Source organism: Varroa jacobsoni, unplaced genomic scaffold, assembly GCF_002532875.2.
Source record: "Varroa jacobsoni isolate VJ856 unplaced genomic scaffold, vjacob_1.0 scaffold_299, whole genome shotgun sequence".
NCBI lineage: Eukaryota > Metazoa > Arthropoda > Arachnida > Mesostigmata > Varroidae > Varroa > Varroa jacobsoni.
In genome coordinates this window covers 48119-67781 of record NW_019213201.1, presented here as the reverse complement: position 1 = coordinate 67781, position 19663 = coordinate 48119, and the positions used below count along the sequence as shown (strand labels likewise).

Genomic DNA, 19663 nt, shown 5'->3' with positions numbered 1-19663 from the left:
ATATTGTATCTTATCTGCAGCCTTCTACCTAGTTAGATAAGTTACACCTTGATGCCCATCGATTTTACCCTGAAGATTTATTTAGTAAGTTAACTAGAGCTAGGTTGCCATCAAGCGTCAGTCTTTGTGTAGCTTAATCCCAGCTGATGAACAACATCCTAAAAGGCGTCTACTTATTATAGTCGCAGTCGACCCTTACTGCAATCTCTCTCTACTCGGAACTCTAACACGTTCATCGTTACTGCTACAAGTCTCCCGTCTCAATGCTAATTTCAACTCAGAACAATCTGTATTTGACTCGTGAACGTATACTATAATAGTCCATCCCTGGAGCATTCATTTGCAACTTCAATAAAGCGTTAACAGATATTCACATATAGTAACTATTGTTTGCAAGTCATTTCGCTCCGTATTTACTTCTTTTGCTACCAGTTACGCGAGAACACGTTTAAGCTTACCTACATTTTTTGACGTCATACGTATCGAGTCTTGCTGTTTTGATAGATTAAGAATTGCGCATTCGTACATATATATATATATATATATATATATATATATATATATACGTATTACTAGGCCAAAGCCGGTCGGTCACTCGCCCTAGCTCGCTGGGCCGTATATGTTATCGTAGAGCGAGGGCGCTTTGCTCGCTGTCGTCCCGTTCGTAGCGCCGAGATTCAAATGACAGTTGATGGGATTAAAGGTGGAACTGATGGATGAGGTCATTGAGTTGATCGACGACAACGGCGATACAGATGAATGATGGTGATGGTGATATTGCTGTAATGAGTGATGATTGATCGATCCAAGCGAATGATTGATTGAATTCAATGGACTACTAAAGGAGTGACCAAGCGCCCCGGGGAATGTAATGGTTGGTGAAGGCGGCGGCGGTGGAACCGAATGTGGCGATTGACTCAGGCTTGAATCCCTGAAATAAAAAGAGCAACAATAAATAATTGCTTATATAACAAAAGCAGACTGAATACGTCACACATTTAAGAGACATCCAACAGATGTGTCCACGGTTGTAGTTCAGCGATTACGCTTTGCAAAAATATGAAACCGTCTAGCATCACATGAAGTCTAAACAAGAGAATCTTTGATTGCAAGAGAGCAGAACCCTGCTGATGACACATACATACTACAGAATTAGTGATGCACCGGACCACCAGACCGGATAAACGGAACCCTTAAATATTCTACCATTAATACGATAATCATCATGAAACCGAACATCAATAGTACTTAAAACTAACAAACTTATATGACATTCTAATGCTGCTTTTTCTTAATTGTAAAGCAGCAAGGCTTAAGCGAACTAGAACTTGATCATACATAATGATACGTGCTTTTCTTACCAACTCCTTCGAGAGCCAGAAGATGGCTTCAAAACTGGTGTTGGTTGACCTCTAATATAAAGTATCATATGCTGTTGTATGTACCTCCATAGCGAACAATGATTAGCTATTTGAAGGAATGAAAGAAAAGAAAAACAGGACGACAAAAAGAACGGAACCGAATTCATCAGGAAAATCACAATGCCACCACAATATTACCGCCGCCATCATCTGCGTTATCTTCCTTTGTATTTCTGGGTACTCGACTAGGCTCAAACGCCAGTTGGGACCGTTCTCGAGGAAACCTGACTCTGCTTCTTTGCCCGCTGGGGCCGCCCAGCCCCAGCTGATTGGCTTCTTCAAATGGATTACGCGACCAGCAACAAGAGCGTGACAGTATTGGTAGTAACAGTCGTTGAACGGATAGGGAAGCTTTCGCTTTTTCTATTTTCCTTACTGACACCGCGGAGTTTGACAACATCGCCTGACTTCTTGTCGTGCGTCCCTCGGGAAAAAGGGCACTTCATTAACTCGATCGTCGACAGAGAACTTCGCCGAGGTCCGTGACGGTATAGGGCTCATAGTAGACACCGAAATGTGCGAAGTAACAAACAGCTTCTCGAAGCTTGAACCAATCTGGAGTCCCGCATAACTGTACACAAACCTTGAGCCGAATTTAAATAAATCAATTATTCTAAGAGGAAAAAATGCTGACCGTAGCTGTTACGTATCCCATATGTTCCGTCAGTCTATTACGTACTACCTTTATAGTTATAGAACTTGTGTAGAAGCTTTCATGAAAAGGGTTACTTCTTTCGAAAACACTGCAAAAGTTACAGCAGGTGGCCGTGTCAAGACTTAAGGTTGAGAAGTAGCCTCTACCGAAACCTAGGCGATTCTTAGCCTCCTTTAGCCCCTTCATACAGGTTATATTTGTCGTTGTCTCTTGGCACAGCCTGTTCCTGCCCGTATTAGTAATACTAGCACCCTTATAAGAAGTTCGCGTCGACATGAATGCAATCTGTCAGCCCTCACAAATCTTCAAGTGCAGAGCTAGAAAAGCAATGGTCCTTGTGGGCCCCTTTATATAGGATCCTTAACGGTAGCCTTTTCATGAGACGAAATGATGGCCTTTCGCTATCTTGCCGACTGGATGTGCATTCTCCTTACCGAGCTGTTTCTTGTCGAGGGATCCTGCTCCTGAAGAGCTGGCTCCTCACGTGTAATGGTGGAACTGGCGGACTCCCAGAAATACGACACCACTGCCTCACAAATGAGAGAAAACGGAGGGAAGGATAGAGCCGAAGACGGCGACCATGGTGATGCTGATGGCGATGATGATTATGGTGATGACCATAGAGGCAAACCGGGAAGAGAGGCAATAGATGGTCTCGGGTTTCCCGCGGAGGCAGAAGCTGCAGCTCCCAGCGGCGGCGATGACGGCAGCAAGAGCAGAGATTATGGCCTGCCGGGCCCCCATATGCGCCTCCCACATCAATGTTCACCCAGCCCCCTCGAAGTCGACAGGGACACGCGACGCAAACACACACGCACATACATACACATCCACAAATGTAGCCCCTTATATATGTCTTGAGAAGGAAGTAAGTTGCCATCTCAGTTGGTCCGATGGTTCGCCCGACCATCGAAAAGGCATAACTACTACTTACTCTCCTTGTTTTCGAGTTAGAGCCAATTCTTTCGTGAACTGGAATAAGTCTGTCTATGCCAGGTATAGCATCTATGTAAACAATAGTACGAGTCAACAAATAAAAACATCAGTGATAGTTTCCCTTATCGTCTGTGCGCGATTATCGACTGGAGTTAACTTTTTTGGATTAAAATTAGCCAAACGAGGAAACACACGCTACACTATGTTGCCACGTTTTATTTGAACGTGTCATGGTGTTTCGCGTTCGTAATTTATGTATCTATAGCCCTTATGACTTAATATGAATAACTTTAATGCCCTTTTGGAATGACTCTTTGGAAACTAACTTTCTAAGAGTTTCCCTTTCCGTGCTATAGCATCTAACTGTTATGACAATGCTGGAACCAGCCAAACCACTGTCTAGAACGAATGCAAATTTTTACCGATTTGAAAACGAAATAAGTGTCTTAAACTCTCACACCAACGCAGCAGGTGGCATCTGCTGCTATCTGTTCTTACTCGGTACCCCCATCTTGTTGCTCGTTGATTCAACCGGGGTTATAGAATGCCTGGCAAGTGTAGCTAAGTACACTGTATCCCCCAGCATGTAATGAATTTAACTTTGAGCTTTTCATTTTATCGCTCTCCGCTTCATGCTGATCAACACAACCGCACGATCTGATGAGATAGCGTGCTTTTTATAGCGGTAAATCAGATAAGCTTAAACCTCAAACACGCTTCCATTCCCGGGCTCGGAGCGACGAAGTCCTGTCGAGTCTCACTAGCTGCGGCGGTCGTACAAGCATTTAGTTGAAACGAGAGTTACGAAACGGTTCATACCCCCCCCCCCCCTTCCCCCCGCCCATGGCATGACACTATCAGCTGATGCTGAAAACAACAACCTAAAGGTCGTGTAAGGGGCCTTATCGTTGCCACAAGCAAGACACACCCCATAAACGACACACTAACAGAGTTGGCCACTTAGCACAAACATCTACGCCGTATCACTATCTTTAATAGTTATAGACCAGAAGGGAAAAAGCTAACAATGTATCATTACGATACGCGGGAAAGTATTATGAAAAGAAAAAATATTTTTTTTAACCTATATAGACTTCACGTGGAGAGAAGGATTTTAACAAGAGCTGCTTTCAAGTTAGAAAAAAACGCACGTCTATTTTTGTATTTCAAGTTGACCGTTACGAAGCGTATTTTTTTTCGAGGAAAACTGCAGAGAACTTGAGAATGGGCGTTATTTCACGTCAGAGGATATAGGGATTTTTTAATACTGGACTCGATTTTTGTTATGTTTGGTTTCTTATTGTTTTGATTTTCTATTTAACCTGTATGCTTACCCTGTCGCTCCCCTAACTGTTATTTGATTCACCACTCCGGTCCTTCAAGTGATACCTAACGTTCTAAGAGAGAGCAAAACGCGAGTTCGCGTCTGTGTGTCACACCTCCCTTCAAATGAAGGCAAGCAACTGCCATCATTGTTCACGCCACCTATTTGACAAATTGACTTGGCAGGGGACGGTCGCCAAACCACATCAAGCAGACGCCGCGGGAGTTGCCGATCTTCTGTCCCAACGGTATTTGTTGTTTTAACGGCGCGAGGTTGTCACGTGAGCGGTTTCGGAGATAGAAAGACCTGTGCCTGATCGAAAGTAGGGAATCAGTTTCAAAATGATCGATGTGCACTTCTTCGCTCAGTTGGGAGGTTGAAATCTCACCCCCCATCTTTACTCGTATCCCGAATTTATGATATTTGCTGCCGGTCAGTAAGATTCAGTGCGCAAGCTAAGACTTGCACAAGCCAAGGGCTAGAAACAAGATTTCAATTCATGGGAATGGATTGTATCCCTGACAGATGGCCGCACGGTCTATGGTCTGCGGTTTGCTGATTCCTCGTAGAAGGCACGTTGCTTCCTAGCCGCCTAAATGATTATGACGCTTGCTCAGGCAATATATCTAGTACGTCAGGATAGGTTGTTTAGCAAAAATGGCCTCCAAAAACTATCCGTTTCATGTGTATTTGTGAAATGTCTGCATCTCATCTATCCGAGACGGAAGACGAAATGGGGATAGCGGACTCACTTTCATATAGGGATCGATCTCTCTAAGTGATTGGAAAACCCAACCTTTTCCAAGTCAAATCACTACATTCAGCCTATTTTAGACAAAAAGGAATATTTATCATTAAATAATAAAGCGTATAATAGTAAAGTATTGGTGGAACGCAGGTCAAGAGAAGTAACAAATCATAATTATTCTCTAAGGATTTTACGACTTTTTGAGAATGATCAGAAATTTAACTATTAAGTGGTGAAGCCGCGTTCACTACTGCTCTCAGTAGCTGAATAGCTTCATTAACAACTAGATCTCTAGATAAAGCTACCTTACATGAATAAATTGTTTATTAAAAAGTATTTTTGTGACTGGTTGAGCCTGGTCACTATTTACACTAAAACCTAGAACGAAACAGTAACCCTTAACTACCGCTAAACGACTGCAGTGTATCGCTATTTCGACCGGTATGATTTGATCTATATATTGTTATGTAAGTGACGGATTGTGGGAACCTGCTTACCGAACAGCATGAGGCTCGCTTCGTTTACCTAAATGATCTATTCAGCTGATTGCTTTCACACGTCGAGCGTCTAAATCCAAAAGACGTTCCATTCGACATTTTGATAGAAATTGTACCAGTCAGATCAGGTCAGTCTGGCACACCGGACAAGCTACAACAGTCAGCTACAACAGCGGAGAGCAAGAATCTCGGACAAAGGATCAGCCATAACAACAACACAACAATAAACTTAAACTAGGAGAGGGCGGGAATCTAACCGTCAACATATATACATTTTCTCTCCCTACCTAGATAGACAATTGCTTCAGTAAGAAGACGTCTTGTGCTCAGCCTTCGTACAACATCTATCGGACTGAATGCAGGGAAATTTCGGATGGATAGACTAAGCCGAACAGTGAACAGTGTTGAGAGGTTGTCTTGTTGAGAAGAAAGATCAGTCATCGGCCGGAGTCGAGTACCTTTCCTCCTCATTGTATTTATGCTAATGATGATAACGACGATGCTGCTCCTGCCGATAATGTTTCCTCTACCTAGGTTCTTGCATACGTTCTCTACAATGTTTCTATACCAGCTGTCTTATATACGAGTTGATGGGTCGTCTAGAAAGTTTAAGTTTAAGCAGCCTACTTGATACAGGTTAGGTTCGCTCTTTACAATCGCCTCTAGACATTAGACTATGTGACGCAGCAGTAGCGGCCTTGCAAAGCAACAACGGCTGGTGAACGGGTCGCTATTAAACCGCTGGCGACCGACGTAGCGACAATACGATGACATCATAGAATGTTGAAATGCTGATCGAAGGAACCAAGTCTTCTTATTAAAAAACATATAAATACAAAAAGAACTAAAAAATAATGTTTGCCCCGAAATGTTCTCAAAAGATTTTGGGTAGATTACTGAGTCCTGACGCTTTGTTCAGGACCACAGTTCAGTGAGGTGTGGCGCTGTGTGTGAACACAGCGGGAGTTCGCCGATGTGCTTTTTGAGCTATCCATTTTGTCTAGCAGCAGGACCATACATACAATGATATGCGCTCGCTTCGTTCGTTTGAAGGCTCAGCTAAATCAAGCTAGAAAACGTTGGTGTTTTCGTTTATGCAAGAGGATCGAAGATTATTTTTCAGTATTCTTGGCTCTGAAATATGGTTTTCTTCATTGCTACGCTATTGATCGGCAGGCAATTGCCCAAAGTCGCTCGAGCTGTTAAATCGCCGCGCGTATTACCGTATATTTGAGTATGATCTTTAAGTGGAACGCACTATCCACTAATAACTATACTCGAGTAGATCTACATGTGTGCCGCTTATCGGGGTGACCGTTAAAAATTTTCCCTGGCTAAATATACCGTTCGATGACGCTTTGACGCGTCTCTCTTGGACTAACATCATTACTATTTAGAACCCAGTCAGCTCTGTGGTTAGTAGAAATTTATCAGGGGTTGAAAATGTGTTCACAACGCGTTGTTGTCATCCGTCGTCTAAGAAAGCCGACCGGCATAACAGCGTAAACCTCTAGCAAGCTTTGTTTACTAAGGACCCGCAAGCCATCCGCGAGAAACGCCAGACTCCGACTGGGAATGCTCAATAGAGAATTGCTTTAGTAACGTATCATTCTTTGTCCGTCAACGCACACACATATGTACATCTATGTATAAACAACTGCATCTATTTAATTCGTTACCGATGCAAGCGGTTTAAGCATTTCTGAGATGCGCCTCTCATATGCCGGCCCGGTCTTCGCTGAAGGCACCGTTTGGAATAACAAATACAATGTGGGGTGGCACATAATGAAACTGAGGGTTCTCCGCGGAATAGGTGTTTTAATCCCGTGATTGTAATCTTCTGCCCCCGCGTCACCCTCTGAATTGAATGCCCTTGCTCTCTCCAATCGTACAGACCTGTCCCATTTGGGCGACGCACATCCAGCTTTAGTGCTATATCCACATAAGCCGCGGGGCGTTCGGTCGACCTTCGAGCTCTCGACAATGTTGTCACCTAACTGCTGGGCTCTGATCTTCTTACATAGAGACTAAATCATTCCTCAATGAACTCCCATCTTCGTGTGATGAGAGCCTCTGAATGCTACTGCTGCTGTGCGCCCCGGTAGAGTGACGTCTGTACGTGTCGCATATATAACAATGCATCATCATCGTCATGCGCAATCTGCACGATCTGAAACTTCATCCACATTGCCAGCATGTAGGGCCCATCAAACGGCAGTGTGCGTGTTCAAATATGACGTGAATATCAAAAGGCTTGTACAATTTGCCAGTCTAAAAGCGGTAGCGGTAGTTATGTGCCCGTTGAGATGTCGAACTATTATCACATACTTCACTGCTTCTCAATCCGTTAAGCTATTGTGGGTTAAGCAGGCGCGGCCTTCGGCTAGTCGTGCCTGCCCGTAGCGATCAGCTTGACCTATCTTCACCTTACAGTGTCGCGCCTTCGTGAAGCTCTACATCTGTTGTGTATCTCAGCGATTTCAATTTTTGACTGACCGACCGACTGACTGACTGACTGAGTGAGTCGCTTCCAGTTCTAACAAGTAGTAAAAAAACTGAAATAAAAATGAGGTTATGTTGGACGGGCTATTTCCGAAGAGCAGCTGGAAAAACCAGTACATTAATCAGCCCATGAATAAGTAGCGCGAGGTTGCTCCATTGAATGATGACCATATACATAGTCCGAATGACAATCGGAGACCAACAATTTCCACGTAATCCTAATAGGGATCTGGGCAATTCTACAAAATGAACAACACAGATATATCGTTCACACATCACGAGTGGCTATTAAAAAGTAGTTGGAGTACTCGATCGGGATGAATCCTAACGGCCGATTGGCGACACGATCAGAATTGAGAACGTCATCTGATAGGCCCTCGAAATTGCCGGTTCGAAGATCGGACGACCTATTTCTCAGGGAGTCAAGTGCGATAGGCATAGTGTCCACTCGATTTAAGGGCCTTCCTCGAGCCTCAAGTGGTAGACATTCAAGTACTTTTCTCTCCATAACAACGCCTTTGTAAAGATGGTGCCCTTTTCATACAAGACTAGAATATAATACCCAATGTATTGTTTAGGTTATTTAGTTTGCCGATTCTATTTATTCAGACACTCATGCTTGGATAAGCGTTTACCGGATTGCCATGAACGGACGATACAATTAAGCCATGTTTCGCAGTACGTGTCGGCAATCTTTAACATAATGAGACAGCCTAAATCGTCAACAGAAGTAACTGGTTCAGGTCTGTTTCATCGTGTTACGGACTAATATGCTTATACAGGTCGTTACCAGCGTTCAGGCGATTGCGTCAAGCGTAACCAATCTCTCGCATTTCTACTTTTGGCCGGACCACGACAATGACTTGCTCCAAATCATATATCCATGCGTGTATATAAAGCATCGGTAATAGTCTTCCACTGAACGAACTTTGGCCTTACGACCGGCGCGGAATTCCTCGATTCCGCTCGTCGTAACAAATGGTAGAGCGCTTGATACTTCGACCCTATTGCTAGAACGGACATATTGGACATTTCTATTAATCGGGTGGAATAACATGTTTGTCCGTAATGGAATAGGTGGAAAACTAGTAACCTAGGAATAGAAGACAACATGTGGTTTACCACAGCATTCCTATCGCGGTGGTGGCGATGGTCATTTTTAAGTATTCCGAACCTAGACGAGTGACGTTGGTGCTTTGAGCTGCTGCCAATTGGCCGAAACGCACGTACCGCTATATTAGCTAATGGCTATAATAAGAGAAATTGGAAAAATAACTTCCGAACTTCGTTCGACTCGCGCTAGCGGATCTATACATACGCTGTTATACTGTCAATCAGCTGCAAGCAATAGCAGCTGGGGAAAAGAACGGCAGGTGGCGCAGGCTTTGTGTAAGCAGGTTTTTAGCGTCTCTGCGTTTGCTTGCAAGTTCCTAGCAAAAGTGCTATTGTTGCGTATCTGCAGCAGTCGATGTTTGCGAGGCTTGCACGGAACGCGCCTCGTTATCGGGTCGTGTAGTCTGCCACCTTCAGCAATGAGTTCTCAAGCAGCAAGCTAAATACTTTCTAGCAGCCTTTTTGTGCATATGGAGCCAAATGCTGATTGCGTCCTCCTATACGATTGTTGTTGTATTGATTGCTATGTTAAAATTAAACCTCTCTTTCATTATATATATATATATATAGATAGATAGATAGATAGATAGATAAACAAGCAATCCTCCTAAATACTCTTTAATCGCTGCGTCTGTAGGGTAGCTGGTCGTTGTCTTTGTTCAGAGGCTTAGCTGAGTCTGTCTGGTTTGTTTTTCTGTCCGTTGTTGCTCACTTGGCGCCAACTACACGCGTTTGTCTTCGTCGTCACTCGAAACGCTTAACTGCGGCAATGACGATGACGGGAGTGGCTGGATGGTCGAGTACACAGTGAAATATCTCTGCACGAACTATTAAACTGGTGTATATGGCTGGCTGGTTCAATAGGCAGGCAGGCAGGCGGACGGACGGACGGACGGACGGGCGGGCGGGCAGATAGAAAGACAGACGGGCGCTGTCGCTGGTGTCGATCGAACGGCCAAGCGACCGGCTGCGGAAGAAGCGGCCGCTCGGCGCATCAGCAATGCGCACTCGATGAACTGCTGCCACACTTCTCATCGCCATAGTTCTCAGCCTCATCTTCATCGTTATTTGCATCCTCCCCTATGTGTATGTATGTGGCCGTGTCGACGTTCGGCTTTATATTTGTATGCTATGTATATGTAGATTTGTATGTATATCTCGTCGGCTTATGTTTGTCTGCATGATGCTGGTAACAGTCGCCGGTGGCGCTTCGATCGTTCTCCCCACCGTCCCCATTGTCGTCGTCGTCGTCGTCGTCGACAAACCGACCATTCGCTACGGTGAAGGCAGCGGCCGCTGGCAGCGATATCTCAGGTTACAGCTGCCATCATCATGACCATCATCACGCGTTACTCTCGCCCGCGGTAACCTGAAACCTCGTGAAGGAGCGAGTAAACGACCGGCAGGCGAAGGAACGACGATGACGCGCTGCCTCTGGTTTTGGCTGCCGGTCGGCCCCCCTCCCCCTCCGCCAACAGCATCAGAGGACGATGGCGACAGCGGCGGCGGCGGCGGCGGCGGCGGCGGCGGCGGCGGCGACAGCAGCAGCGGCGACGGACGGCGACACCGTTCGACCATCCGTCGCCGTCGTAAACACAGCACAGCAAAACACGACACAGTCGCCAATCGCCAAAACTACCGAACAGGAAAGCGGCGGACGCGGTGCCGGCGAGCTCTCCTCTCAACCAGTCAACGGCCAAGCAGTTCCGCCGTCGCCGCCGACGAGCGGCTTCTGCGAACGTTGAAATATCCACTCTCCAACGACTGCTAATGGCTCTGCTGCGACGCAACGGTGGCGGCCGCGTCGTCGTAGCAGTGGCAGAGGCATCATGAGCTTCGAGCGCGAACGAGGTCCGAGCTGTGAGACCGCGATGAACTTGCGGCATGAATAGGGACCACTTTCTATATCTCTTTCGATCAATGGTCGCTCATGAACCCTTTTTGTCTTTTCAACGGAACTCGGGAGTGGTAACGACAAACGGGCGATAGGTTAAAGGCGAAAATGGCGTGAAAATCCACCACGGCGGATGGGCGATGATCAAGCGAACCGCGATTACTAATGTATACATAGAAAACAAATGGAAAAAACCTATTCGACGGATGAAAACAGGTAGAAATTGTCGCACTTTTTCTTGAATCACGGCGCGCAGTATCATCAACACATCGTGCGAGTTGATCCACGCAAATAATCGGTAGACCAATAACGATATCCACGGAGTTGGACACCGGCGGTGACTTGTCACAAATATCACGCCCACGCATCCACACAATAAGATCTTATCGAATAGAGGCCAGAACCTTGAGCTAATGTTGCCATCTGAAACTGCTGCGTGCATACGTTTAGCTGAATCGCATGCATCAACTACCTGCATGATCGTGCCATCAATGACCACGGCACGTGTTCACAGCTAGCCACGAAGCGTCAGCGAATACTGCTAGATTGATTGCTTCCTATAGTCCGTTACAGGACATCGCACTGCGGTCTACTTCGACTCCAATCAATGATAGCAAGCAAATAATCGTGCCGTCAATGGCAGATCAATACTTTTATATAATGTATTCAATAAGTCTGTGAGTAGGCACTGAGATTGATTCCGAGGCGCAGTTTGCTGCCGCCGCCGCCGCCGCCGCCGCCACTGGCTGAACAAACGTCTACAAATATGAGAACATTCTGCGTATCTTACTAATGCTTCAGTTGTCTCAAGTTGCGTTTTGATCGACGAAAACTGTATAGTTTAGCTAATCTCTGCTTTTAGCTAACACGCTATATCGCTGACAGCAGACGGCGGGTCGGTGATGTCATCTAATCACCTTTGCTAGTTGCCCGATTTGATAATGATAGCGGAGGTGGGCGCGAGCAACCCCTAGCACGAAGGAGTCGTTGCGAGAACCAGCAAACGGGCAACAGATGGCCAAAAAGGAGGGTTAGGGATGTAGAGGAAGATCTAAGCCCCACCGGGAACAGTTGCTTGTGCGTGAACCCTTGGCAACCGGACAACTACGGCAGTCATACAGATGACACACCCTTAGCAAAATAGGCGTGTGCATTCCCCCTTTTTACATGTATACACGCATAAAATGTTTTGTATCATAACCAGCATTGTGGCTGAGTGAAATCATGCCGCGTCAGTGACATGATCGGACGCAGCGGATAATTGAGTCTGATACAATGTCTATGGGAAAAGTGGGGGAGCAATATTCAACACTTTTTTGGGAGAACGCATAGCTTGTAGAAACGTCGCGCATCGTATCTCGGTGATAGCGATCTCGCGCCGTAAACATGCACTGAACTACCCGAAGCTCGTTTCCTAATCCTTAGATAGCTTCTCCCTTCTAAGGGGTCTCTTAAGAGTGTCAACATAGCCAATCAATATACTCGAATAGTCTAGTAGCTTTCAGAGTGGTGTAGAATTGTTGTCAATCTCTGAAGGGGAAACAACGGAAATTCAGATCTCACTTGCTTTTTACTAGTGCACGGGTATTTTGTTTCATGTAACTCTGTTACATGGCTGTTATAAATGCATTGATGGTTCACTCGGTAAATGGCGACATCCTGTCTGATCTTCGATGATTACAGTAAGCACTAACGGTAATAAGGGTTATACCATTTGCGTGAATTATTCTTTTGACTCACAGTGCTGAGTACGAGCACAGCCATATAGTAGAGTTTAAATTACACCAACAGAGAGAGAGGATCTCCAGTGTACTTCTCAGCGTTTCAGCTATTTACCTGTGAATTAGGTAAACAAATATGGTCCTATATATTGTAGAGGAATATGCAACTGTTTTTTAACGTTTGCACAAACTCATTGCTCCTTTCTCGCCACCTGTGCCAATCGTGCCCTCTGGATTTCAATATATTTTACTTGAAATGAATAAGCAACCGAAAAAACTAAAGGTCTAAGGATTTAACCCGAAACCTCCTGAGTGTGAAGGTAGCGAGTCAGAAAAACAATAAGTGTGTCAGCAAGATAATAGCGTGCATCTTGCCAGTTGCGCTGGGTAATTCCCAAAGGACCCTGTTTTTGTCGTAGATAAACTAAAAAAAAAAACGTAGCGTAGACTATGTCACGTAAATTGGCAGATGACCTCATTCAAGCAATGCAGTTAATTGCGTTTTGCAGATCGTCTCGCAAAGGAACGTTCGAAACGGGAAGGTCTACTCTCACTGATAGAAGAGTTCGATGCGAAGAAACTGTGATTTGTCGTTGTACAACGCTTGCAGCCTGGATAAAATGGAGGATTACAATCGTCAATCGCGTTTTGGCTATAAATTCTGTTAGAATTACCCGATACCTTGTTCATACGATGAAATAAAGTATCGCCGAACTCAGGACGACATAGGATGGGCATAAACAAGGATAATGGGCATCAACTTGGTCAACAAATAGATTGGATTAAAAATAACTTTTTTCCGCATGTTCCTGTCCCTGAGTTGATTCACTGCAGAAACGGAATATGTTCATGATAGTATGTCTAGTTAACATTGGATAACAAAGTTAGCTAAGTCCAAAGTGTAATAAGCTATAAGAAATTCGGGATTACTATTCAAAAAAAAAAACAGCTGGATAATTTTACAGCGGGGTATACAATCGGGACACAATAGAGCGATCATTCGGACGAAGAGGTTTATAAAATTTTATCAGATCATTTGTGTGTGTTCGACTTTGGTTCAAGTAATGAAGCGAGCAACCCCAATCAGGCTTCTCTACGTCTCAGGCTGACGAGGAGAAGAGGTTCTAACCCTTCTATATTGGCTCAGGGTTTATGGCGAGATCGTTCTACACGAAACATACTAGCACAAAATGTGTATATCAGCAAAGCCTAATCGATTTCTCTAGCCAAGGTGCTCAGTTCAGCGTTGAAGTTCCTGTCAATATGTCGAAATCGACGCACGGACCGGTAGCCGACAACTACCGACATGGAAGTGAGGGGTGATCATCTTTTGGTCCACGGGCGACATGTCACTCAAACTGGTTGAAGTGGGGCCGCCAACGATGACAACGCGAATAGCAGTACTACGATTCTTGTTCTCATGCAGTTATCGGGCCTATCATCATCATCAATATGAATAAGAACAGTGGAGACGATGATGTTGCTGTTGCTCTTCAAAAGCTTCTGTAATTCGTGTTCTATTCACAAAGGGCCGACTTCAACTTTCCGGGAGGATGCACCGCCAAATGCGGGCTCACAGTTGGGCCTAGAGCAAGGCTCATTTTATCTACCTCGCTGTTTCGCAAGAAGCGAACGTCGAGTTGAATGGAGAAAACCGCATGGCTATTTGATTAATTGAAACTTCTTTTGACATTCTACTACTGTTAGACATTCAGGACAAGCGAGTCAAAAATCGGCTGATGGGAGCCTATATAGGCCGTATGAGGTAGCTTAAAAAGGTAGAAGGAAAAAGAAAGAAAGGGAAAAACATTTAGCAGATTGAAATTACATAAAAATTGTCGTTCTTTGCGCCTTCCATATCACAAAATACGTATAAAAAGGATCTGCGTTCAACAAGAGACAATATCCTCAAAATGTTTCCGCAAAAGTTGCAGTCTCTTACTAACAGATCATGAGGTTGATAGCGACGAGATACTTCAACGTGTGTTTGGCTAGCGGCTGCTCGGAGCTGTAATGTCGGCTCGCCTCTGATTAAATCGAAGACATTCTGGGGGAAATCACGTATACGTGCATGTTGTTGCGTTTATCATTATTATTATTATCACCATGTTTGATAAAATAGGGCCCTTTCGAGTTTATATATACCATTTTAAATAGAGTTTGTAATTTTTTAAAGGGACAAGAGGAATTTAATTTTACAATTTACCGCGTTCCAATAAAATAGAAAGTGTTACTTACGGCCTGGAGTGTCCGTGTGGCGTGCGGTCTCGTTGTCTCCTGTTCTTGAACCAGTTTGAGATCTGAGTGAGCGATAAACCCGTCTTCTCTGCGAGTGTTCGCTTCTCATCCGGGGTCGGGTACCTTCATCGTGGGTGAAGTAAGTTAGCTTCGGTGTTTTTTGTGGAAAACCCTAGTGCTTCTGCCTTGTGTATATCTACTACACCAGTACTCTACCAGTACTGCAATTTGAAAAACTTAAATACACTGACCTATTCATTTTATAACATTCTTTAAGCGCGTGACGACTTTTTTCCTTGAAGCAGTAAACAGTGTCTTCTCCATCCCAGATCGTCTTCGGTAGAGGAAACTTCCGTCTAATTCGATACTTATCCACCGCGCCAAGCTTCCGCCCCCGAACCTTTTCCGCTTCTCTGTAATTAATTGGGTCGACGATCAACCGCCAATTGAATAATAGTAAAGAATTATTGACGTCGTAATCAATCACAGATTATCTATCAATTCCTATATGAATATTAGATTTTTTTTTAAGAGATTATTGTGTAAGCCCGTTGAACTTTCTAGTCACCGCATACTGTATACAATAGGTTCCACAACAAAAATTCATGCTCGGCTGTCGGATTGCAGATTATAAACATCTATTTTAAAAGGATATTAGAAAATAATGAAAAACATACTTAAGAGCTGTAAAGTTACTGTTTCTGGGACAGTTCAAAATTTTAGATGGACCTTTAAGGGTTAAATTAGGACCAGTGACATGCCGCAATAATCTTTCTATGTTATTCAGCTAACCTGTAGTGTGCCGCGAACCACATTCTCTGAAGTTCGTCGTGATGCTTTGCGTGGAACGAGTGTCCTTCCAGAATCGAATACATATCTTTGTAATGTTCCCTTAAATCATTCAAATAATAAGCAGGTTTGCTCTTTTTTTTTCAGGCTTTCGATAAATAATATGCGTCCTTAAGCACTAAAATGCAAAGAGCAATTGGGGTCTTAACGTTTAGGCGGCGTGCCGTTAAAGAGCCTAGTTAGTAACGGATGATAATAGACCTGATGAAACAGAATAAAAATCACCAGGCCTTTTTAGGTGTTATTGTTTATAGAATTACTTAGTTTATAATTTATATTTTTTTTCTTAGATCATCTGATAGTTGAGTAGAAGTTTTTTGCCGCCAGATTCTAGATAGGCTTGTTGACTGGTGAACACCTGTGCAACAACAAGTGGCCGTCAGGGGCAGTTTAACTTAACGGAATAAAGTTGCAAAGAAACGCATGCGGTTCTCATAAAGGCAGGTAATAAAGTCCCTGTCTCGACATGGGTAATTGTAGTTGTGTGTGACTCTATTGAATAAGAAAAGTTTGCATCGATTGAAATTAAGCTTATCCTAAGGTTATCTGATACTGGCCCCAACATGAGAATACGCGACTTTTGCCTTAGGGCTAAATTTTAGTTCCGAGATAAAAGTAGCAAATGAAATGTAATCCGGATAGAAAATAAGCAATTTCCTATCTTGAATCGGCTGTGGGTGGATTCTGAATCGACTGACACCGCTCGCTTTATGTTAGATACTAGAAAGATCATGGACATGATGCGCTGTGGCTGGGAGGTTTGAGTCAACTAGAGTCTATATATTATGTTCTCCCTATGCTAACCATGTTGCTGCGAGTCACTATTATAAGAAAGGTCAAAAGAGTTTTGACGCAGTATAGCTTTCAAAACGATCTCGTTCCTATCATACAATAGGACTTATGTAGAAGGTCCGATAACAACTCACTTCCGAAATGCCACGATGGCCTTCGCACGAAGAACAGGTTCACTGCTTTGAAATTCTTCTGTTCCGGGAAGACTCCTGGTAGATGAAAGAAAAAGGATTTACCATCGACGTGTCGTGACACTTTGGGCCTACTTGTCGGACTGTCTATCAACTTGAACACAACATGTAGTAACGAACAAAAGGCAAAGGAATTTTTTTCTGCTGATAAGTTACGATAGAAAAGCTACATATGATACGTCAGATAAGCGTTATAGCAAACAAACCGTGGCAAAAACACATATTCGTGCTCTCCCTACGTACCAAATAAACGAAGACAGACGATCTAAATTGCCCGACTGCTGAAGCACTTCACAAAGACACGCCACCTGTTAAAAGAGAAGAGGTCCCTTAATCTTTTTGCGCGGATTTCATCTACTACTATTCCCTGCTTTGGCTGTTAGCTGATTTGGTCAATGAGAGGGATAATGACCAGTCACTTATCTATTCGGCTGCTAGCTGAAGTATCGTTGATAATGTGGCCTCGATAATGTGGCAGAAGCTATAGCGATCAAAACGCTGTTTAAATATCGATTGTTGATTATTTTCTCTAGATGACGTCGTGAGGCCATCATGTGCATGCAATGGGCGCTTACCTGTTCTAGCGTGAAGACCATTCGTTTACGCCCAGTACAGGCGGGAATCGGCGAGTGGCCGAAGTCTCGTTGGTGGCTACCGTGGTGCGACAAAGGGGAGCCATTTTGAACAAACGTTTGCTGAAAGTGGACAAGTATTTCCATTGCTAGATTTGATAAGTATCGATAGTCTCTTTGATTTTGCATATGATGAAAGTTTTCTATTGCAATAACAGCTTCAGGGGCGCAACGACGATATTTAAACATTTTTGACGAAGAGCCCAAAAGCGTCGTTATAGCCTTAATTAATGTTACAAACTTGGGAAAAGGACGCATCAAGGAGCAAGAAAGATCGCTATGTGTAGTAATGTGAGACGTGTTTACATATTACATTCGTCCTATATACGTCCAGATTCGAACCTAGACGTAATAGTCTAGGTTCGAATCCGGACGTAAACACATTTCGTTTTGTACTTGGAGCCAGCCGTCTGACGAATTGCCTAATAGCTCAAGTAGCAGACACAAAGCTCGAAATATCTAGTGGTACTAGGCATCTTATATATATATATATATATATATATATATGTATATATGTGCAACGTACGACGATGTACCAGTGTTGCCATACTCATTTAATGAAAGCGATTTGTGAAGCATCGATATATAGACGCAGAGAACGCGACTACGCTTTGTCATAGTAAAATATGTAATTTATGTGTAAAAGATGCAACATTTCCCGTATTATTACGGTTGTTTCATCAAATCCCACCTGTCTGAAAACACGAGTCATCCGAACAACTACTTAAATAGAAACGATACTCGTTTTCAACGTCAGTTACCTTGTTGTTACCATTGTATCGGAGATGACATTCAATATATGAGCTTGATCTTGCTCATCATCCCCATCATGTTCCAGCCCCGTTTCTATCCAGCTATCTATCTTTTGTACCCGGGAGTTAGCCGACGGCTTAACAGTCGTGCAAATATCACCAGTAAAGTAACACTCACACCCGATCCGGTCTGTCACAACGGTGATAGTACTCGTCTTCACTTATTCTAAAAAGCTGATGCTTGTTCGTCTAAGATACATTATCTATGCCATACGTAATGGTGTTGCGGCTATGATTTTCGCCAGAAAGAAGAACGATTCGGGCAGATCCGACGATTGTCACCATAGCTACAATAATCGGAGAAACAGTGCGCGACAACGGCATAAACGACTGGAGTGAAGAGAACGACGACGACGACGACGACGACAGCGGCAGCGACTGTGATAACACAGCCGCTTCAACGAGGAAAAGTTACAGAACTGTTTCTTCTTCTTCTTCCTCCTCCTTTTGTAGTCTCTATCTTTCATTTATGATTAGGCGAGTGATTAGTGGTTATCGTTGTCATCATATTCGTTATCTGTGCACGTACATACATGTGCATATGCATGTCATCGTATGCGTTGGGCCCCTCTCTAGAATGTACCTTCCCTCTACAGCAAGCAAACCACAAAGCTCCGCGTGATCAGAGATCCGCAACGGAACCGCGTAACTGCAGCAATCATGTCAAATCATACAGCTCCGATCCGAACGGAGCGAGCAACGGCGACAGACATAGCGAGCCTGAGTCACGCCCTTTTGCGGTAATACAACAGCTCGAAGTGTGCGTCGACGGCACAGTTAACAACAATCAGGACAACGACGAAGCTAACGACAATACCGCGAGTGGAATAAGGCCATAACACAATCCGAATGGAACAGAACTATCGTCTATGTGTTTCCTTATTTCATCAGAACAGAGGAGGGTGGAAAAAGCTGAGCCATTATACGAGACATTTGTTGTACGCATTCATGTTTATTCAAATGAATGTACACAATTTATACGAGCCAGCAGGAGTGGCGTCAGCAGCGCGACAGTATAAACAATATCTTTTTATGTCGCTGCCACCAGCGCCAACAACAGCAACAGGTGAATGTTGGCATCCGCATGACAACAGCACAACCGATAACAGCTTATTTTTCGTTAATGCAGACGATTTACAATTTAACTGATTGATCGGTCACGCCGCCCTTGAGTGGGAGCCGTAGCATAGGGTAGAACAGGAATGGTACGAGCAGTTGTTTCTTATTATCGATCATTATATGAATGTACATGTGGAACAGATCATGGCCGATGAACTGGTACCAAACCCAATAGGTAGATTTTATCCATTGTTGGCAGGTCGCCAGTGAGCCAACTCC

The 19663-nt window shown here is 44.0% G+C and overlaps 1 protein-coding gene across 1 annotated transcript in view; it reads right to left on the bottom strand.

The window, feature by feature from the left end:
• Positions 1-10: 10 nt before the first annotated feature.
• LOC111259147 (uncharacterized) overlaps positions 11-19663 on the bottom strand; it is a 26736-nt gene continuing 7083 nt past the window's right edge. The window contains exons 3-9 of the mRNA XM_022830887.2: positions 17457-17576; positions 17125-17189; positions 16825-16899; positions 15842-15940; positions 15301-15462; positions 15050-15172; positions 11-931 (exon numbers count right to left, since the gene is read on the bottom strand). Of these exons, the coding sequence (XP_022686622.1) occupies positions 601-931; positions 15050-15172; positions 15301-15462; positions 15842-15940; positions 16825-16899; positions 17125-17189; positions 17457-17576 (975 nt within the window). The 3' untranslated portion in view covers positions 11-600. The remainder of the gene's footprint in view (positions 932-15049; positions 15173-15300; positions 15463-15841; positions 15941-16824; positions 16900-17124; positions 17190-17456; positions 17577-19663) is intronic.